Raw genomic sequence first — 22,147 nt, 5'->3', positions numbered from 1 at the left:
GACAATGCAGGATACAACCTGGATATGTCGGATCCATAATAATTAGATACATGTTCCAATACATCTTTACAAATGAAAGCAAATCAGTAAACAACATTTCGTAGCAGCAGTAACAACCTCTGAACATCACCTATACCCTTCTAGAATCTGGAACCCTGCTCCTGTCAGATTATGGTTTCAGAAACTCTTCCATTGCAAAGTCTTCCAGCTCTTATACATTTGCAACAGTCCTTCTTTGTCTTGTCCTTTCTGCTTCTGGATCTCCGACACTAAATACTCTCAAGTCAAACGTTGTTTTCTGAAGAACAGCAGATTTCTCTTATTTCAGAGATTATTTGGTAACCAGGGTGGCGCAGTAGTTTAGCAGCCTTGCCTCACAGTGAAAATATACCCTGTTCAAGTCGAGACATGGGGACCTTTGTATTCTGCATTTGCATGTTCTCCTTGTACATGCAGGCCGTTTCAAATTTCCCACACGCCTGATTTGTGATCTGTCCAGCATGTGCCCTTCCTTATGTTCATAATCTGTTAGAATTGGCTCCAGAGGCCCACTGCCGTAAGTTGGTGGAACAGATTTCATTATTTTTCTGATCTATTTTTGTTCATGCATATTCTCATTTGTCCTGATCGGAGGCATTTTAAAGTGAATGCATGAACTAAACTGAGTCGAGATCAGGGGCTAAACATCTTTTGAGACATAGGACCAAATCAATTGAACCTTCATTCAATGTTGTTGGCAGAGATCTTATACGTAGTGCCTCTGCATTATGTTTAACAGCAGTTGGGTTTTAGTTTTTATATGTGCAAACGAACAAAAAAAATACTCCACCTTGATTTCCTTCTTCAGTGGTGTCTCCTCTGCTCTCAGTTCGTGGGGCCCTACTTTGTTTAAAGTGTAACGTATGTTCTAGACTGAAAGCACCACTTCAGATTGTTCAAGCTCCACCTGAAGCTCTCCAGAAGTCTCATTCTCTTTTTCTTTACACAATCAAAGCATTCAAAGATTTCTCTCATTGAAAAGTTTCTTATAAGCCAGATGAGAAGAATTGTCTCAAAGGTTTGTTAAAAAAAAATAAAATAAAAAAACTTCTCGATGACATTAAAATAAAAATGTGACAATGGGCAGCAAAGGGCTGGAGGTTGGGGAAGCAAGCGACAGTCGCCCTTAGCCAAAAACTGCTTTCAGTAATGCATCTGGATAATTACTTGCACCAAATCAAACATGCAGATTACATAATTCACTGTGGCCATAGTGCGATAGAGCAGCTGAAACCAACTACATTAGTACTCAACAACACCTTCTTGATTCTCACTCACTCTGGACATTTTTGTAACATTTATATTCAATATTTTAACATTTTCCTTTATTCGTAATGATAGGTCATATCACGTGTATAAATGCCAGATGTGTCAGCACTGTGTGGGTTTGGTAACCTACAGATAATTTGCTATTCATAGAATTATTCTTCAATACATTTATTGAAGATCACCAACAAGCTGGTCTTTAATAACAGCAGCAGAGGACATTAGGAGCAAGAACATCAGCTCCAACTGCTTTTACATTTTCCCATGTATGGTTGTGCCTTTGGTGATCAGATAAAATGAGGTGGTCATATGTTAGTCAGTGCAGTGCTGGAATAAAGAGTAAACTGCATAATGACATCCATACGTTGGAGGAGTGCAAAAATATACATCCGTCTATTTGATCACAGTGAGAAGAAAAACAAACAAAAAAAGGTTAATTTATCAGTGCAGCTGGACTTTGGCTCTCCAGACCAAGATAAAGACACTTTAAATAATTCAACCTCTGTCATAAAAGCACATAGTGCAAATAAAATGCAAGAAAACCCAGAAAGGACCACTGTTATTCAGGATACATACAAAACGTCCCCTGGAACAAAATACAGCGTCGTGATGTGTAAGACACCAAGATGTCCTCTGTCTTTATAAACAATTGATGGCTCCACTTTATGAAACATGTTGTCATTATATATAAATGTAAATAAAAAGTTCCTGAGAGGAGCACAATGCCTAAGCATCATCCGGAGTCATGACTGAGCTGCCGAGTGGATCCTGCATTCCGGGAACGTCGTCAACGCTTTTCACTCTGGCGCTCCGAGTTTCTTCATTATCGCCTGGCTTCCCGCTTTTGATGTCCGCCATTGAAACTTCCCCTTTCACACACGAGAAGAAACAGACTTGAGGATTGGTGAACGTCAGTGTGTAAATCTATACACCAACCTATAAATTAGATTGTATATTGGTTTGTTAATCCCACAACTGTGAAGTTTCAGACCAACATCATGCTACTAGATGCCTCTCATAGCTGCTCTATTGTCTGATAAGAAGAATATGTATATTATTTACAGTTTATTTATGCTGTGCAAAAGGCAAAATAAATCATACATTGACAATTATACATTGTCACGCAGGTTTACATTGCTGTTAAAATAATACAACACACATTTAGTGGCCCATTAATGCTGTCAGTCAGGAGCTGTATTTCTTTGCATTTCTATTTAGTTTCCTGTTTATTAGCAAAGGAAGTTCAAAAGTAATTCAAATACTTACTTTCTGTACTGTGTGTGGGGTCTGTGCTGTAATGAAAGCTATTTTCCTTTTCAGATGCTTTGTGAAAAGTTTCCAGCTGTAATACAGACAGATTTTATTGCCAAGAAATCAACAAGAAAGCTTTGAACCATGGTACACAGGATTAGTGTATAAAACCTAGGGCTGCAAGAGGCTCAAGGAAACTACTCCACTATGGAGCAACAACAAAAAACACAATGCAGAAATTAGAAAAGAGTAAAGAATCAAGATAAAGTAGAAAAATATATTTTTTTACATCTTAAATAAAAAAAGCAAACCTACACTCTTGGAATTTTAAACTGTTCCACTATTAAATCGAATTAAAAAAAAAATATATATACTTTTCCATTATAATCTCACTTCTTGAGAGTTACCAGTTACCAGTTACCTCTGAGCACAGGGATTCAGGAAGTCTGCTGGTGAACGGGCCTTTACCATCCGCTTTGCAGGAGCTGCAGGAAATTGCAGTGGTATGAATTATTCTTCTGAACAACAATCATTTTTAGGGTATGATGTAAACTGGAAATATTAATTTTCACCTTGAACTTTGTTCACAGTCAACTGAGCCGTGTTCACCCTTCAAAAGAAAAAATTAATCAGTTTTATAAAAAAACAAAAAAAAGAAAACAAAAGACGAACGACACTTAGCTGTAAAAGTCAGAGCTCACCTCCGCAGTCTTTTTATGGGCTTTTGAAGCTCGAGGATTCTCTGCTTCGATATCTCGACTTTTCACTTCCTTTTGACGTTGAATCTTCACGTAATCATATGTGCTTATGCCTTTATAAACTATTAAGATAGAGGGAAAACACCAGAGGAGGAGTTGCGATCAACGGCGGCAAGTAAACACAACAGGTGTTGGTTGGGTGGGTCATCACTCACAGAGGTAGAGGTGGAATCCCAGCAGATGACCGAGCAGCACCAGGCAGGTGGCGCTCAGCACCACTGTAACGAAGGCCAACGTGAGCAGACCAGTCGAGTTCGTCTTTATGGGAGCCAACGGTAAAAAAAACAGCCAGGTTGTATTTCCGAGCACACCGCCTGCAAAACCAAGGAAAAAAAACCTTTTGACAATGTTGATGAATTTATAATTAGAGGTAGGTTTCCATTGAGTTAAACATCGACGCACCGTCAAACTGCGGCGCTGTCCGTAGGCTGTGTGGATTCAAGTAATGCTGAATAAATACAAACAAGACGACAACAACGAGCAGAACGACGCCCACTGCCGCGGAGGTCATTGCCAAGAAGAAGAACCTGAAGGTCAAAACAGATGTCAATTCATTTATGCAGCCGACACAGAAAGAGCATTTGTTCATTTTGTCGCTTCATTCCCACCAATAGTTTCTCCCTCCCACGCAGTTGTTCAGCCATTTGCAGTGGTGATCGAAATCCTCCACGCACTTGTTGCAGACGGCACAGTGTTTGACTTTGGGGCCGCTACGTGAACAAGGAGACACTTTTAAACAAGTGCAAAAGGGGGAAAAAAAAACGTGGTCCCTTTAGAAGCTCCCGGTTTGGGTTATACATACACTCGGACGTTGCAAAGGTAACAGTGAAGATTGTGGATAACGTGCGGCTGCTTCGTCCGGTCAAACAAAGGCATGGGACTGGAATAGCTCTGCTTGGCCTTCACGCTGGCGTCCGCTGGATCTATAGTCACAGCAGCAATGTGCGCGAGAAGGTGAACAAAGAAGGCAATGCCCATGAGCTGGACACGACAAGAGTCAAGGAAAATGTTGCATGACAAGTAAGACAATTAGAGGAGGATGGAATCAAGCCGAATATGTCTGAGCCGTCATACTCTATGTTATATATATATATATATATACACATATATATATATATGTAGATTTCCCTTTCAGTTTGTTCTAAATAGTCATATAGAGAGTGTTCTTTTAAAACATCAAGAGGCACAAACACAAGTGAGTCTTCTGTGAGAGGAAGTAAGGCCTGAAAACATCAACTGTCCTTTTGAGTAAAGCTTCGGTCAAGTTAACTCCTGTGTTGACATCATGTTGCACTGAACAAGAAACAAAAAGGCCACTGTACGCGTCTACAAGGAGACGGTCTTGTCGGGTGTCACTAAGACCTCATGCATACAGGACATACATACTAGATCCTTGTCTTCTACAGGCGGCTAAACAAAACCTCTGCAGAGGCTCCATATTCAAATGCTGAAGACCCGCTTCATGATAGTCGGCTCCAGTGACGAGAGGGTTCAGGGGAGGGTGAAAGGATACAGCGTAGGCCACATGGTTCCACGGCGGGGGCAGCAGAGGGACATAGATACCGAAGCTCACGATGGCGAGGTAGCTGTACACCAGCCACCCGACCACTTGGAAAGCCTGAAGGGGCCACGACCATCCGTTCATCCTCGGAGGCTTGGAGGGGACGAGGTCGTTCCTGCTGCCGTCCCGCATGGGCGCCGTGCGTCGAAACCTCTGGCTGAAGCAGTTCATCTCAGCCGCGGGCGAGAAACAAAGGCTGCGGTAAACACCAGTCGGGCTCCAGTACAGTGTGGTCACATTTGCTGGGGAAATGAGTTAGGAAAATGAGTTGAGCGCCATGATCACACACTCAGGGAGCTGTAAAGTGACCTGTAAAGTGAAGGCATAAAAACAAACTGGGCCAATATTCAGGTCAGTGGTTCAATGTTTAATGACATGAATATATCAAACAGAAAGGGCCTAGTTATGTAGGAAAATTAGTACATAATTTAACAGCATATAACTATGGTAAATTTGAATCTATACATCTTTTAAAACTGTAGTTTTCATGAGAAATGGGGGGTTTTCATAGCATTCATTGATCCTTTTAGGTTTCGAGAAGCAACCATAATAAAAAATGGAAGTGCAGAGTAAAACAATGATGACATATTTACAATTTAATTTATTAAGTGTTAGTTGAGCCAGTTGCGATGACCTTTCAGTTTTGCATGATGCCTGTGCAGCCATTAAAAAATACTATCTGATTATGTGGAAGGCTATTAGAATATTATATATTAGTTTGACATTACTACCTGGTGTGAGACGCATGAGAAGGCTTAATGTGATTCTCCTGGTCACACTTCTGAGAACAAATTATCTCAAATTTACACTGGATTAAAGACTATTTCTGGACTAATATATTAAACTGCATTAAATCAGTTAAGTAAAATAGCAGAAGTGTTTGCTTAATGATTAGGAGGGGGGGAGGGGACTTCTCATTGATTATGTACCAAACTAAACACAACAAGGAGGATACTGTCACAACACAAAACAGCTGACCCACAGTGAAAGAGACAGAAAAACAGCAACATCCCTTTATTTGACATGGGGCTGCAGATCACATGTTTTGCTTATGGCCGTAAAACTTCAACAGTGTCCCCAAAAACAATCCAATCCAGAGGTTTCTTTTTCTAAATTAACCATAGAAATGGAACATTGTTAAGTGGAGATGATAAACACCTGGGACTGATCTGAAATTGAGAATTCAAACAAACAAACAAACCAAATGTCGATCATTTCATGCACTAAAATTAAGAATTAAACTGTTAAGTTGTATCGCTGGAAAACATTAAGATTTACTTACTTTTCTGGCGTGAAACTGGGATCATAACCATAAAAACAATAAGCTCCCGTTGAGACGCATATTCAACGTCGTATGGTGGGATTAGCAGCCGCGCGCGTGTTTGAGAGAATAAAAAGTTTTAAAAAAAATAGTAAAAAAAAAAAATCAAATACTAGGAGGAAACAACATAATAAAAAAATAACCCGCAGTCGTGAATGGTGAGGTCGGGTTTGTGTCGCCAGAGGACGTGAGTCAGAAGTCGAAGAATCAACTCACTCAGCAGGTCAGAGCAGCGCTATGGAAACGGATCCACTGCGCGTGCGCACTGCGCGCTCCTCAAGGCTCTTCCCACCTCTCCTTCAGAGTGTGTGTGTGTGTGTGCAGCGCTTCACTCGCCCAATAAAGAACCACGATATCATGCACACACAATCGCTGCATTTCTGACATGTTTTCAGGCGGTGTTAGAGACGATCCCCTCGGTCACAGTTGAACCTCTTGTTCCCGCAAAAAAAAAAAAAAAAAAAAGGCCAGAAGGGAACTGCAGACACAGATGCACACATGATACTTCTGCTTCCCTGAATACAGCCTGTCTTTCACTGTTAACTTTCACTCCCAAGTTTCTCCGTGCTGAATAGAAATGTATACCGCTTAGTTTCACTTCCCTCACACAGAGACGGCCGATAATGAGACATCTGCTTCAACCAGCATAGAATAGGTCCAAATACAGTGACAGGAAAGCACAAACACACTTGTTCTACTTGGTGATGGGACATCAGATGTGGGGATCATCGATTATTGAAAGTCATGATCGTTCAATACACTTTGCAGACGTAGTGACACAAATGTGACCTTGACGTTGCAGTTACGGCACAAGTTCTATTTTAATAACAGCTTCTCGGCAAGCTTCTTTTATTACAACTCTTTTTGAAAAAAGAAAAAAAAACAGTGCTATCTCAAGGTGAGCCAGTTCATTCTGATTTTTTTTTTTTGCTGTTCTTACAATAAAGTTCTTTGTTAAAGCCTGTGGGTGAAAGTTTACTCCTTCAGGGGACTCAGACGTCATGTTTCTCTGCAGCGGGACATTCTCATAAGATCTCTGAGCTGGAGCTCAGCCACATTCAGATTAGTACTACTACTGGTTCCCGTGTTTGCCCGTGGACATTACTGATGGCTAGTTTAAATATCCATTACACAATGAACCACAGACAATTAAAAAAAACAGAGGTACAAGGATTTATTTGCGTGTTTCTTCATACAAAACCACCACATTAGACTACTATGTACACTTCTATTCAGTCTTTGAAGGCAGAATGCGGCTCCTGCTGTCTCTCCAGTGTTTGAGCAGTCCGATGCTGGAGAGTCGGTGTTGTTGACACCAGGATAACAAAACGGCAGTGTGTGTGTGTGTGTGTGTGGTCAGCTGTTTGATGAGCCCTCTGCCTCCGGAGACTGCAGGAACTCATAGGGGTCGTGAACCATTTCAGACTGGTCGCCAACACCGAGGTGCGACGGGCTCCCTGTGGATGAGGGAAGAACACATCAATAAAACGGCAAACGGTTGTGCTGCTAAAGGGAGAAACGAGAGAGGAAGATACCCAAGTGGTGCTGGTCCCTCTCCGAGGCGTTGGAAAGAGACGACAGGTTGGACGAGGGTCTGGAGCCGACTCTGTCCACCTGAGTCTCCTGGAACTCCTGCAACAATTTGTCGGCGTCATCGAAATGCTGCTGTCCGTCCTCGTTGCCTGGCTCCTTTTTCACGGGTTTACCTGATGGACAAAACGCAAAAGAAAACGACCGTGAACAAAAAAAGGTAGAATGCATTTCTGGTGCTTTGAAGCGAAACGAGAGGAAGCAAAACAAGGAGATTTATAGAAACCTGGAACCGTGTAATTCAAGACAGAAAACGATGTGTGATCCTAAAGCAGACTCTTCTTACTTCAGGGGCCACAAACAGCCTGACTTGATCTCAATTGAGCCCCATGAGTTAAACAGTAACACAAAAACAACTCGTGTTTCCTTTGTTTCAATGCAGAAACTTACAGGTACATGATGACAATGTTCATATTTAATGCACTTTTTACAACACCAATGAAAAACTAACCTGTTTGTGACTCCCTACGGACCCTAAAGTCTGTTTCTTCTAAGGCCACATGATTTCAGCAGACTTCAGCATATTTTCACATAGAATGGTCATAAATCTGATGATGTTTCATAAAAAAAAAAAAAAAAGAAGTTGCTCACTACCACTGCTGCATTTTGCTTTGTGTGTTCAGTTGTCTGTGTTGTATATATAACAAGTAAATATTTTCTTTGTTTTAGGTATCGCTGGCTTTTAACAGAAATTGAGCACGGGCACTGTTTTTACTCAGGTTACTGTTTTGTTGTCATTATTATTTCTAACTGTGAAGCACTTTGGTCAAACTTGGTTCTTGTTTTAAAAGTGCAATACAAATAAAGTTGGATTGAATTGGACTGGAAAGCACCACTAAGGCACTAAGATAAATTACGAATTTCATTTCTCATTATTGTGTCTGTGGCGTTGCTATTGGGGGTAAAAGCTCAGATGTTGTTGGCGTCAACATATTCAAGCGTGAGCTTCGTTTACTTCATTTCGCCGGCAATAATCACCTAATGAATTAAGCATAGAAATATCCAGCGACATATCAGGATAGTTCTTCATTGACATGAAGTCCAACACGGAGCTGCTCTCTCCCAGACCGCCGCCATCTGCAATCTGAACAAAAAAAAAAATACACGTCGTCAAACAAACAGATCCATCTCGTCTGAGAGCGTTTCAACCTGCGCCTCTATTCATGGTTCATCACAGCATACCTGCATGTCACAGATGTTGGATTTGTTCTCATCAGGCTTCAGCATCATGTTTCTTTTCTGGAATGTAAGATCAAGCACACGTTTAACGCCTTCAGCTGCGGGAAAAAAAAAACGGGTGCCACTTGACGGCACGGCGGAGGGAATCAACTGAAACCATGTGAGTGTTGCCGGAGGCAGCACCTGTCGTATCTGATTGACGGCTTTAGAGTGGTCGTTGCCGGTCATCTTGTCCAGGAACCCGTCGACCCAACGTTTGGTGACACTTCCACAGCCCTTCACAAACTCCTGGACGCTTCAAATGTAAAAAAAAAAAAAAAAAAGTTTTGTTTTTTTTCTCAATTAAAAAATGATTGGCAATAGTTTTTAGGGGTTATTTTTTTTGCCAGAAATGTCAGAAAAGAAACGCCACCCTACCTCAGAGCACATTGCACCCCTGTGTCGTCTCCATAGGCTGAATACAGGCTGTCCACCTCATCCGAGAGCAGGTCTGGAAAGATTGTGTTCTTCTGAAGACTCTGAACGTTGTAGGCACTGCTGAGAAAGGTCACTGCGGAGAGCAAGAACAAATATTAAAGTCTGCAAATTTACTAGTCATTAACATTTAAAAACGACTAATGTGAAACTACTATTCTAGCGCACCTTTATGTCTCCTGTCGTCTTTAAAGCCTAACGTTGTTAATCCAGGAAGAAGCTTATTCGACAGAGAACTCAAGTCTACTTTATGAGTCTCCTCCTCTGTGAAAAAGCACAAAAAAACCCAATTATTTAAAGATGTGTGGATAATGCATGCACGTACAAATTGTGGAAAGTGTTATTTATAAGAGGTTTTACAACAATAACAGACCTTCTGCATCTGGATCTAGTTGATTGACAACAGTATATAGAAGAGAACTGTCGGACTCTTTACGCAAGTATCCCATCTAAAAACGCACAGAAGTGACAACAGGAAGTCAGTATAGTCGACCCTGAATCTAATCGTGAATGAAGAAGTTCCCTCGTCGTATCAGATTGTGGACATCTGTCAAGAAGCTCAAACAAGATCTGATACACAAACACACACACACACGATTTGGGGCTTATCAATGGTGAGCAACGTGGGAACCTTGGAGTTGGGCATGTATCTGTTGATGCGGTCCCGAGCTTCGTCTGCTGAGTGTTCAACCAGAGCCAACACGTGTTCCTCCGCCGTACTGTCAGTCAGGCTGCAAGCGTTTCCCTCTGGCTCGAACAGGTAACTACCACCAACCACAATGTTACAGTATTAGTAAATCTAGTTTTTTGCATTTGGAACATGTAAAATAAAACATTAGTCAATTTGTGCACAAACAAACCCAAAAAACAATAACAAAATAATAACTATTGTTATGAGTTCCAGCTTCCACATCAGGAAGAACTTGACTACACTTATGATCCTGCATTTCTTTAGTTCAGTTAAGTGTCTTTAAATTGCCTTGTTTTAGTGAGAACTGGACTCCAACCATGGGAGCATGTTGGAAAAACAGTGATCAGTATGAAACACATGATTGAAAAATAATTATTCAGGAAGTTCAGTCATCAGAAAAGACAATCAGCTGTTCACGTTTCTCAGCAGCCTCAAAGTAACATCTTGTTTGAAAAAGGTTGGTGACCCCTGACCTGTCGTATTGAGGTTCTGTTGGAATTTACAACTCAATATAGTCAAATGTGCGTTGGGGACAACCTGCCGCTTCCTTAAACGTGAATTCAAAAAGAAAGCTGGACAAAATGAAGGCTACCTGATGACTTCCTTCATGTCTTTGGTTGGTTGTTTCCTGGACTTCTTGGCCGACTCCACCGGCATGACGATGGTCTCTGGAGGAGGGAGGTCAGCCGTCAGGTCCTCGTCTCCTAAAATAGCAGCCTGCTGAGTGAAATCCATGTCCTGCATGAAAGACATGCTGCGCTTCAGAGCCAGGAGCCGCTCCTGGACACACGGGAGGACAAACACAATTGACTTCATGGCCTGAATTGGCAAAGTTGTTGAAATTGACACTGGAGAAGACATTTAAAATGAAAGTGAAAATAGATATTACGATTCAGAAAACTTTACTCATCCCTGATTTGTTTACAACTTCCGAGTACAAACAAATATTCCTTAAACACAATGGAGGAAATGTTCAAATATTTTACAAAAATTGTGAACCAATTCAAGTCTTTGATTAGTTTTAATGTAAAAATGTGACAGTGTAAAAAAAAGATCATGTTAAGCATAGGAGAAATGTTTGTGGTTTTCCTTTTTAAATGAATTACAAAAACTACAAAACTGTAGTTTGATGTGTAATAATTGCATGCACTACAATATCACCAGTCCTCATCACCTTGCTCATCATCTTGAATCCTGTGTGAAGCAGTTTCTTGGCAGCCTTGTAGTAGACGGTCTCTGGCCGGTTGTACACCATCGCGTTGTCACACATCAGTTTGAAATCCGCCTGAAGGCCGGAGCGTTTCAGGAGGAAGCAAGAATCGAGTTTTCAAACTAATTTGAAAACGAAAGACGAATGTTTTTCACGAGCACATGACAATGTTTTATGAGGAACGCTCACCTTGAACTCCGTCACCGTGTTGTAGTCGTTGTTCATGATCTTGTCCTTCATGGTACTGAAGTCCATGGGATGTTTGATGATGACAGAGTAGCCGGGAGCGATGGCGTCGGTCACTGGAAGTGAGAAAAATCCATGGGGATCTTTCCTGGAAAGATATGTGGGGTCACGCCGGTGTTTGGGTCATTTCTCACACCTTCACTTTAGCTGCAAACTGAATTAAACTACATGCTTTTAAAAACAGGAAGCAGGAATATAATGCTTCAAAAGCGGGAGAAAAACATTGGAAGTGGATGTAGTTATTGTCAATATGTGTTCCTCACCTCTGCAACTGCCTCAGAAAGTGCTCCAGTAGTTGTTGGCGAGGCGTGGACTCATTCTCTGCATTGTGCAAACATCAAGAAACATTATGTTCATACGTGAGGGATTCATAAGTACTTAAAAAAAAAAACATCAGCTTGCAAAATGATCTTTTTTTCTTTTCTTTTTTTTTATCCCGTGTGAATTGAGGCAGTTCCACCTTGCTGTGTCCTGCACGCTCTGACTGGACGGTCTCCTTGCTGATCCAAGTCCATCTTAACACTTGGGTGAAAATCCTCCAGTTCGGGCTCGATCTCGAACCTTTCCTTCTTCTTTTTCTTCTCCTCTGGCTGAGCGCGTGAGAAAAAAATCAAATATGAGCTAGAATTACTGACAGTTCGACTGATTAAATAGGACTATAAATGACGTCGCCTCAATCTTCAAACCGTTTCCCACCTCTAGTGCAATAGTGATGGTTTTAGATAGTGTGAATGGTTCAACAGGCACCCCGCTACCAGCAGCAGCCACAGCCGCCGCCGCCTCGGATTCATTCTGCTCCCGCTCCCTCTTCTTCCGTTTTTCCTCCTTTAAAATTAAAAAAAAAAAAAAAAAAAGCTTTAGCTTTAAGTACAGAACAGCACGTCAATCACATAAAGCCTCATCCCGTCGACTAACCTTCCTCCGCCTTCTCTCCTCGTCGTCTACATATTTGTCTTTATCCTTCTCAGACTTCTTCTTCTTCTTCTTCTTCTTCTCCTTGTGCCGTTCGCGCTCGTGGTCCGATCTGTCATCGTAGTAGCTGGAGTCGTGACCCGAACCGGAGAGCTCCGTCACCTCGCTGCCTCCCACTTTGAGCACAAGCTTCAGCGGCTTCTCCAGAGCTTTGTCTTCATAGTCTACAAGCAAAAAACAAACGAGGTGAAGCATGAGAAGACGGAGGCGGTCGCAAAAATAGAAAGCACAACAAAAATGACATTTTAGTTCAGAGGCACACATACGGCCTAATTTCACTTTGAGTGAGCAAATTGTGTCATACCAAGCTTTCAATTAGAATTTTTTCTTTGTGGTGCAGAGTATACGTGAGTAAAATGTATATATTTTCACAAACATAAGCAATTACATTCGAAAATAACCCCAATCTCAACATAATCCCAATATGAATGAAACCTTCTCTCGTAAAACACAGTGAAATGTCAATAAAACTTCTCTTATAGCTGTTGCATTATGCAGGTTTTTACAATCTCAGCCTGCTGTCATGCTGGTTTTGAGGCTTGAAGGATGAAATAATCAGAAAAACACAACAAATACTATTTACAAGGAGTAGTTAGTCTTATTGCCTCAGGAATGAAGGATCTCTTGTACCACTCTGTACTGCACTTTGGTGCTGCTTCCTTTGTGCATCAATTAAAAAAAAACTTAGAAATGTCTATTTTATTTGGTGCTATACAAGTTAAGTTGAATTGAATAAACGTAGAAATCTAATTTGTAAACGGGTAAGCAATTGAACATGCAGACAATTGATCAAATAATCAGTGATAATGTGAATTCTGAAGCTTTTGTCGCTTGGATTGCTGATTTGGTAACAACATACGGAAGAAACAAGCCTCACAAATACATTACTTTCTTTATATATTCGGACACCTTGTAATGTGATGCAAGTTTGAGTTTTATCAATGTTGATGTTTTTAATTTTTAAAGCATTTTGAGCTGTTTATAAAGACGCCCTCGATTAAACAGTAAGTGGTGTACTTTAATAAACCTCCACATTAAATTGTAAGACAACATAATTGGTTTTGTTTACCCTAAACTTAAGTTACAAAGCGACAAATATGAACACAGAAGAATTCACTCCTACATGCTAATGCCACTAAAACTCATCCAGGTACAGGGTGATATAATATACTGCTACAAACTTGTATTACAGTGGGGATAATGTCAAAGCAGTTGACAGCTTTGTCAAAAATATTTGCATGTATTGTTCTCTTTTACAAACACTGCAGATCTGTGCTGCGATGCTAAGCTAACATGGAGCTCGCGACACAAAAGGTTTCACGGGTCACTCAGCTACCATCAACTGTTCTCCACTCCGGCTTGTGCTTCTTGTGTTTTTTCCCCATGTCTCCGAGATAATGTGAGCTTTTCCTGGGCTTATTCCGAGTATGTTGGCAGTAGTCGCGTCGTTATCCTTGCAGTAAAAACAGATAACAGTGAAAAACGATGGAGGTGAGCGGAAGTAGAATCTGGAACCGATTGTACTTCCGGTGTCAGAAATCAGCGCGCTGGATTTGACTGGGTCGTCGTCTTTTCCGTCAACACGACAGACCTCAAAAAGTTACTGACGGCCAGATATTTCAGTAACACTTGGCGGCGTTGGTGTTTTAAGGTGCGATTCCATTTGTTGTGTTGTTAATAGTACCCGGTCGCGTTAGCCAGCGACATCATCGCTCGCGTAGCTTTGTTAAGCTAGAGAGCTAGCTAGTGTTTCGGGTTAACTGGCTTCCCTGTTAATTGATGACCTGTAGCCTCTGTCGTTGCCGCTAATAACATCAGATGTTGAAATGGGAACATTTAATGTGAAAATGGCTAAACGGCGTTCACCGGGACAGCTATGGATTCCTGCCGTGCTTTTGAAATCGGCTGTTATTCGCAACAACAAGGGGGACCTTAAAGAAGTCGGTCATCTGTTGACAGGGAAACCAGTTAATCCGTTACACCGAACGACTGAGGTAGTCTTTGGTGAAGATTAAAACATGTTACATGCTTTCAAGAGGTATGCTATTAAAACCTGTTAAATGTTGCTCTGGTGTCCACAGTTTTCCAATCATGGAGGGTGACGAGACAGAAGCAGTAAACTCCAAACAGATAATCAATGTAGAGGTCCTCGTAAAATCCCACAGGTGAGTTTTTATAAAGGTGATGCTGTTTCACTGTTGCACTCAAATAAAAGAGCCCTCTGTTAGTTTTAACAATGTAATACACGTGACGTACTTCAATACAGAACCTTGATGTACTTTATTTACTGGTATAAGCAATACATGAGGAATTTTCTTAAATAGTACTTTAAGAAGAAGGACATTTGTATTAGTCTTTACTTAATATACTGCCAGATTGTGTTGGCTTCTTAAATCACTTTGCAATCACCACCTGTGTTATATTACGTTCACGTTACAATTTCAAATGGTTTTGCATATGCTGTCTAGTTGAATTAATTCTTCAAGATGTCAATGTGATTCAAGTCACACTTTTTAACACGTTCTTAGTTGGCTGGTCAGAGTGCAGGGGTGGTTGGTGAGACACTTCCCACATTGACTGTGGTTTGACTTGTGGCACTGATGGTTGTCAAGAACTGAAAACCAGGAGCTTTTGACTCATTCCACACTGTGACGCCTGGTCTGTGTCTACAGCAATTTGTGCCACGAATCACTATAATTGAATGATAATACTCATATAGCGCAATAGAGTAGTATATAGAGCAACATATAGAGCATGTTTGCAAATGGAGCCTGTTGGAAGAGAAACGTCTGCAGATTTTATAGGTTTATCTCACAAAATTTACATTTGTTTGTGGTTCAAAGAAACTAAACACAATGTTCTCCCACAGTTATTAAGTGATTGAGAACAAGCAAAATTTAGATTGGCGTGATATTTTGGTGAGCTTTGAAATGTAAGTACATCATTTTGGAATTCATAGACATAATTGAGCATACAGAATTGTAAATGCATTTTGGCAACTTTATAAATGAAAATGAAAATGCCAATTTGCACTTGCAAAACGTCTTTATGTGGCTCTCCTCCGTTTTTTGTGTCTTATGCTTTTAGTCATTGCTTGTTTGTGTTCTAATTTCTTTTCTTCTTTTTTTTTAAACATTGGCTCTGGAATGACAGCTGACTTGTTACGTATTTTAAATATTAAATTCTCTGCACGAGCTGGCAGCCCGTTGAAGCAGAACGTGTCATAGTAGGACTGTGGTCGCCACCAGGGGGCGCTGGACACACCACATCACTAAGCTGTCAGTCAGTGTGGCACGCTGAGGGCTCTGGACCTTTCTCTGTCCCTGACGGGTCTTCAAGACATTGTAAATTGAATTTTTTTTAAAGCGTGTACATGTATGCAGTACAACTGCCTGGATTTTAGTGTAAACGTGTGCACTTCCCGTGTAAGTAGCTCTCTCCAGTAGTAATACTTTAATCTGCCCCCCCTGGGGAAGATGGTTTGCCCTCCCTTGCATTCAGAGCAGCAGTGTTGTCTCTCCTGGTCGTGATCGGGCCAACCTGAGTCCCGCTGTGTTGCTTAGCAACGCGTCTGTTGTTATGAATGACTACAGGGCTTTGCCCTTGCCTCTACTGGCAACCTAGTTTTACTCTTTTGTTCATTTTAAACAGAAAATGCTTTCATCTGCCACACAATCTGGCACAATCTAATTCTGATTGCACAATGCAATATATTTGCAGATTCTGCTTCTTGATGGTTCGCCGGGATTTGTTTTGGCCTCGAGGTTTCTGTTTCTGAGTGAACTTCCCATTAAATTCAAATGCAAATGACAGAAGTTGAATTTCATGATTCCGTGTTGTTAGAATGATATCACTTAATTCAGTGGGAAAATAAAAGTCTGATTTGTGTAACACAGGTTCAACAATCTGCTTTTTATTTGTGGATCTTGGATTTATCAGATTTTTGGGGGGAGGGGGCAGGGGGGTGTGAGGGTTGAGAGACAACTTTCCCTTTTACTGACATTGTTTTTTCAAGGTACAGAAAATGAATGGAAGTGATTTATTTTATCAGGCAATCTCAGTTTATTTTCATAGCACTTCATCATGCAGGCTGGAACCATTCAAAGGACTTCACAGGGATATTTGAACAAAGAGAAGACCAAACATGAATGTAAAAAGAACTTTTGAAGAAGACCCCTAAACAAGCTGACAAAAACAAAGAAACTGGTGTTAAAACATAATAAAAAAAAATTGAACTGTTTGCTGTCCTAATCTGTCAACATCAGTCTGTGTGCGTCTCCATCTTTTTTGAATTCTTTGAATTCTCTCTTCATTTCTCTTCCAGCACAGCCAAACTGTGCGACCTGAAGGTTCATGTTCAGGCTCTGCTGAATCGCCACAGCATGGTCTTTGGAAACTACAGATGGACGGAGTTTGACGACGAGTTCCTTCAGAAGCACGTTAAGTTCATCGCTCTGGTTGACCTCGAAGAAATAAATGCGCCGGTCTGTCATATTGTTTTTTTTGTTCGCATTGAATCTCTCGTCGTTTCGATGGCGACGTGAAAGACTGATTGCCATTCTTTCCTCCACTCAGCCCCTCGATTTAAAGAACTGCTCCGTCTCTGTTTACATCTACACCCTGAACGAGGACGGGCCCAGCACGCTCACGCTGGAGGAGGATGAGGAGCTCTCAGCAGCGAACCACTGGCTGCTCCCGGCAGGTGATGGTGGAGCCGTGCAGGATCGAGCGCTGACCACAACATCTGGATTCCCTCTTTCCAGTATTTGCCTGTTTGCAATCTAGATCAGGATAGGCAGAGCAGGCAAAGTTCAATGACCGTGGGCTAATAGCTTACATAGAAATGATGGAAGATAAAAACCTGAAGGCTGCAGGGATCATGTGGACGACAAGGATTCAGATCTTTTAGCCGATTTTCAAAATTCCAGATTAAAATTTGAGTCACAGATGGGAGATCTGCTTATTTGCTGTATTGTTCTTTTAAATGGATTCTTTTGCTCACAGCTGAATTTGACGGGGTTTGGGAGAGTCTGGTGTACGACACCGGCGTTAAAACACAGGTAAAACGATGAGCCACTTCAGACGCTCGATTTCTTGACCGTTGTGCTTGACTTTCCGCCGTGTGGATTTCCCCCCACAGCTGCTGGACTATGTCACCACGACGATTTACTTCTCGGACAAAAACGTGGACAGTAACCTGGTATCCTGGAACCGCGTCGTGCTGCTTCACGGTAAAAGTCGCCCTGACCCCTCTGAGCTGATGTCACGTGGTGACGAGAGCCGCGCAGTGACTTGATTTCTACCTTTTTTGAATGGGCTCCCTTTCCAGGACCCCCGGGCACCGGGAAAACCTCGCTGTGCAAAGCTTTAGCCCAGAAGCTGTCAATCAGAATGTCGAGCCGGTAAGACAAGCCTCGTTTCATTCAGAGCGCTTCAGCTGTCCTCACACCTGCTCTCCTCGTTTCAATCCCCCAAACCCCCCCCCCCCCCCCCCCCCCCACCACTCTCTCTCTGCCTGCAGGTATTCTTATGGACAGTTTGTGGAGATCAACAGCCACAGTTTGTTCTCAAAGTGGTTCTCCGAGGTAAAAGAAACGCAAAACCCCATTTGGTTGTACACTGAGCCGATGCCGTCGTCCCAGCTAACGGCGCCTCTTGATCACAGAGCGGGAAGCTGGTCACCAGGATGTTCCAGAAGATCCAGCAATTCATCGACGACAAGGACGGTCTGGTGTTTGTGCTGATCGACGAGGTGAAGAGGTTTCACTAATGAATTCATATTTTTCTCCTACTCGTTACAATAACGTGTGAGATTGATGCGTCTGTTGTGAATCCATTTTTTTTTTTTTTTTTTTTTTAACAAACAGGTGGAGAGTCTGACGGCAGCGAGGAATGCCTGCCAGGCTGGAACGGAGCCGTCGGACGCCATCCGAGTGGTCAACGCCGTGCTCACTCAGCTGGACCAGATCAAACGGTCTGATTATTAAAACTGCTGTACCTATATTTCTGTTTTTTTTTTAAATGATTCAGCTTCACTCAACACTGTCGCAGTCTTTATCATGTTGTCGTTTCTCTCAGACATTCCAACGTGGTGATCCTGACGACCTCCAACGTGACGGAGAAGATCGACCTGGCGTTTGTGGACCGAGCGGATATCAAGCAGTACATCGGACCGCCGTCTGAGAAAGGCATCTATAACATTTACCTCTCCTCCCTGGAGGAGCTGATGAAGGTGAACCCACACACACACACACATAACACTGTACATTTATTTTAGTTTCATAATTTCAAACACTTGGAGATGTGCGACTTACGTTTTGAGATTCGTTTCTTTTTCAACATAATCATGGACATTGGGAGATGAAGGTTCATATTCTGACTCACAAATGACTCAGTCGCTCTGCTCAGTGACTGTTGGATGAGTTACTTGAAGATGACAAAAATGATTTGCTGAAATGTTCCGTTTCACAACCCAAATCAAGAATAGATGGAAAACTAGAATCGAGACAAATCTGCTATATTCAAAACAGTGTTCTGCTCCATCCCTGCAGCTCGTAACTGTAGGAGTTACCAGTTGGGAATGGCCAGTTTCCCAGTTGGCAATATCAATAACAAGCACATTTGCTCTATAAGCTCTTGGCAAGTCAGTTTCACTGATGTGGTGAAAGGGAATAAACATTTAAAAGCCTCATTTGCGCACAGAGTGAGTAGATTTCTTGACTTTCATCCAAACGACGCCATATTGAAGGACATGCTCTTGGAAGCTCCTTCAGAAGTTTCCCTCTTTCCCAGAGGAAGGTTCAGCTTTTATTGTTTTAAAGCAGTCTGACTTTGTCGTCTATCTGTAGGACTGTCCGCGTTCTGCATGTCGTTTTCACAACATTTCCGTGTAAACGTGAAACTTTTCCGAGACGAAAACCGCCAACGCCATGCGTCTTCACTGGAAACGTCACGTTAGCGGGGGTCTAAATCCACCTGCCGATCCTTTCTATCTAAGCGAGCACGGCGTGGGCTGGAGGTGACCTCCGTCCGACGACTTCAGCCCTTTTCCGGGTGGATTCCTCTCACTCCTTGACTCCGTCCACAGTGCCAGATCGTCGTCCCTCGCCAGCAGCTGTTCACCATAAGCGAGCTGGAGACGATCGGCTTCGCGGAGAGCGAGATGTCCAAACACAGTCTGAAGCTGAGGAACATTGCTCTGTGAGTGGAAACGCCACAAATCGCACTCGCGTCGCGAGCTGCAACAACAAGAGACGACTGTTTTGTTTTATGTTTCCAGAAAAAGCAAAGGTTTGAGTGGACGGGCGCTCCGGAAATTGCCTTTTCTCGCCCATGCGCTGTTTGTGAAGGCAAGCGCTTGTTTTTCTCCCACGGACAAGTTTAAAGCTCGAGGTGTCCGCGTATAAAAACGCTGCTTTGTTTGCCTGCAGACTCCAACAGTGTCTCTGGAGAGGTTTCTGGAGGCCATGAGCCTGGCGGTGGACAAACAGAGGGAGGAGAAAGGGAACCTGGTCAACAGTGTCTGAACTGATCAGAGCTCAAGAGGCTGACCCACCATTGTTTGGAAGACGTCAACCCAGCGCCTCACGGCTTTTTTTTTTTAATGCCGCCGCGTTTTGTTCATTTGGATGCGACACTTGAACTTCCTAAATACAAAGATTGTTTTAACAAATACTTTCTGTAACACACGAGCCTTGATTCAGGTGGTTTTCTGAACCCAGAGCCTTGAACGTTCGATGTTGTATTAACTGTTTAAGTCATTCTCATTTCCAAAGTGTTTGATATTTTTAAATAACATGCAGCTTTAACTTTAATACTGCCAACCGTTTTTTCTTTCGCAGAAGTGGTTTGTTGTATTTGGCGTAAACGGAGTTCTCACTTACGTTGTAGTCGTGGCGTCGTTCCATAGACGTGAAGCTGTTTTAGAATCAGCTGCATCAACATGGTTTGATTGCTGTCAGTTTTAATTGTTCTTATTAGCTGCGAGCTGTGCTTATATTTAAACATGTTTTTATGTTAAAGCACACACATTGGGTGGACATTGTTCATTTCTTTGTTTGTTTTTCAAGGGATGTTCTGTTTCTGTCCTCACTTTTACATTAATCTCAATGTTTCTATGAACTCACTGGAATAACATGTTCAGCACATCTTTGTTTATAACTTTGCAATAAACAATATTATTTGTAATGTTTGTTGTTGCAAGGGGATTATTTTTGGGAAACGGGTCAATGGCCGCCACTTGGTGGCATACAAAGGCTGTTATAGTTCCACGCATGATTTTTGTCGTCGTGGATGAGAGACATCAGGGACGGTCAAGGTTGATTCTGTGGTCGTCATCAAACGTCCACATGGGGGGGGGGGGGGGGGGGGTCCGGCTCCATTAAAACCGACACACGGCGTGTTTACGAGCGCTGGCCCCGCCGATTTGACCCAAACAACAAAAGACTTGGAAGACGATAGCATTTTGAAATGTATCACTGCCCGTGTGCAGTTTACATGGACAGATCAGTGACTTCATTGTTCGCGTGAACATGTTTTGCATTCTGTGAATGCTCGGCTGCTTTGCACGTCAGCTGCCGGGTTCACACACAATGTGCCCTTTGTTTGTTGTTGGCAACTGCTTTTTTTTTTTTCTTTTCTTTTTCATTCCACTTCAAAGGTGGATCCTTTAGGCTGTTCCTGAATGCAAAAGCAAAGCAAACATTGAATTCATCTCCCATTGACACGCTTCAGACCTCAATCATATGGCTGTTGCCCAGTGACCTCGCTGCTCTTGTGTCATTAAGCTCATTAGATTTATTGGTGGATTTGATTCGTCTGTCATTAAGATCAAGTGAAATATTTGTGCTCTAATCAGGACCAACCCGGGCTGGATTTCCCCCCTCGCACAGAAACAGCACATTAGACCTGGGACACATTGTTGTTCTCTTTGGCTCCATGTTATCACTTTACTGCTAATAGTTGTCAATTTCAATGACGTTTTTATGGGAGATGAATCACATCAGGGAGCTCAGCGATTCTCTAATCTGATCAATGATCACAAAGTGCAGAGAAAAGGGGAGCCGTAAGAACGAGCAGGGCAAAAATAAAACCATAATTGCTTTGTCTGGAGGCCTTTTTTCTTTTTCTTTTTCTTTCTTTTTGACTGTAGTCGGTCCAAAACCAGGCAGCTGTTAAAAGGCAATCAAGTAAGAGAAGGAAGAAAAGTCAAAAGCCTTATTGTTACTGGATTTTATCACAGTTTCAAGCAGCTTTAAGCTGTTAAAAAGAAGAAAAAAAACTCCAAACAAAACAAACAGCTTCTCAACCGCCGTTCGTGTGCGTTGCTGGAGGCGTTGGAATATCTCCATGTATGCCAGCGGTGGAGACGGGATTAATTTAAACAGATGTTTAAAGTTACATGCAAACATTCTGAGTTCTAGCAAGGTTGCAATTCCCATTGCTGATTCAAAAGTGTGATGCTGAAGTAAAAGAAATCTGCGCGTTTTAATGATCCACATCCTCTCCAGTCCATCAACATGACAGCCTTTGATCATAAACCAGTTCTTTTATCAAGATGAACATTTCTTGTAAAGGATGATCACATCTC

At 42.1% G+C, this 22,147-nt stretch overlaps 3 protein-coding genes across 3 annotated transcripts; 1 reads left to right on the top strand and 2 right to left on the bottom strand.

The window, feature by feature from the left end:
- Positions 1-1,527: 1,527 nt before the first annotated feature.
- On the bottom strand, positions 1,528-6,298 carry zdhhc11 (zDHHC palmitoyltransferase 11). The gene is made up of 11 exons (XM_080501322.1): positions 6,158-6,298; positions 4,828-5,117; positions 4,117-4,295; positions 3,923-4,024; positions 3,717-3,841; positions 3,470-3,628; positions 3,258-3,376; positions 3,129-3,166; positions 2,978-3,041; positions 2,572-2,647; positions 1,528-2,174 (listed from the first exon to the last, which is right to left on the bottom strand). The coding sequence occupies exons 1-11, from the start codon at positions 6,186-6,188 to the stop codon at positions 2,032-2,034; spliced, it is 1,326 nt and encodes a 441-aa protein (XP_080357448.1). The 5' UTR covers positions 6,189-6,298; the 3' UTR covers positions 1,528-2,031.
- A 1,107-nt stretch (positions 6,299-7,405) lies between these two features.
- Positions 7,406-14,034, bottom strand: brd9 (bromodomain containing 9). Its single transcript, XM_080501088.1, has 17 exons — positions 13,895-14,034; positions 12,502-12,722; positions 12,283-12,411; positions 12,047-12,176; positions 11,850-11,907; positions 11,530-11,674; positions 11,305-11,415; positions 10,723-10,910; positions 10,071-10,203; positions 9,813-9,888; positions 9,608-9,703; positions 9,383-9,515; positions 9,149-9,260; positions 8,969-9,025; positions 8,765-8,870; positions 7,732-7,902; positions 7,406-7,653 (listed from the first exon to the last, which is right to left on the bottom strand). The coding sequence occupies exons 1-17, from the start codon at positions 13,941-13,943 to the stop codon at positions 7,553-7,555; spliced, it is 2,016 nt and encodes a 671-aa protein (XP_080357214.1). The 5' UTR covers positions 13,944-14,034; the 3' UTR covers positions 7,406-7,552.
- Positions 14,035-14,105: 71 nt separating this feature from the next.
- On the top strand, positions 14,106-20,084 carry trip13 (thyroid hormone receptor interactor 13; the record flags this gene model as incomplete). Its single annotated transcript, XM_080501609.1, has 14 exons — positions 14,106-14,209; positions 14,640-14,723; positions 16,883-17,042; positions 17,134-17,260; positions 17,563-17,618; positions 17,699-17,789; positions 17,888-17,960; positions 18,080-18,143; positions 18,224-18,310; positions 18,426-18,532; positions 18,637-18,790; positions 19,646-19,758; positions 19,838-19,907; positions 19,989-20,084. The coding sequence occupies exons 2-14, from the start codon at positions 14,650-14,652 to the stop codon at positions 20,082-20,084; spliced, it is 1,272 nt and encodes a 423-aa protein (XP_080357735.1). The 5' UTR covers positions 14,106-14,209; positions 14,640-14,649.
- Positions 20,085-22,147: the final 2,063 nt, after the last annotated feature.

This window comes from Blennius ocellaris (assembly GCF_963422515.1).
Source record: "Blennius ocellaris genome assembly, chromosome: 8".
NCBI classification, from domain to species: domain Eukaryota; kingdom Metazoa; phylum Chordata; class Actinopteri; order Blenniiformes; family Blenniidae; genus Blennius; species Blennius ocellaris.
This window is presented reverse-complemented; position numbering and strand designations above follow the sequence as displayed.

Bases quoted from the DNA above. Each gene is read 5' to 3' on its own strand.
- zdhhc11 (XM_080501322.1), bottom strand. From the start codon at position 6,188: ATGGTTATGATCCCAGTTTCACGCCAGAAAA. The intron at 3,629-3,716 runs GTGCGTCGATGT...TTGGTTTTGCAG, and splicing joins GACAGCGCCGCAGTTTGACG to GCGGTGTGCTCGGAAATACA. The intron at 3,377-3,469 runs GTGAGTGATGAC...CTATCTTAATAG, and splicing joins GGGATTCCACCTCTACCTCT to TTTATAAAGGCATAAGCACA.
- brd9 (XM_080501088.1), bottom strand. From the start codon at position 13,943: ATGGGGAAAAAACACAAGAAGCACAAGCCGGAGTGGAGAACAGTTGAT. The intron at 12,177-12,282 runs GTGGGAAACGGT...TCACGCGCTCAG, and splicing joins CCATCACTATTGCACTAGAG to CCAGAGGAGAAGAAAAAGAA. The intron at 10,911-11,304 runs GTGATGAGGACT...CCGTGTGTCCAG, and splicing joins GATTCAAGATGATGAGCAAG to GAGCGGCTCCTGGCTCTGAA.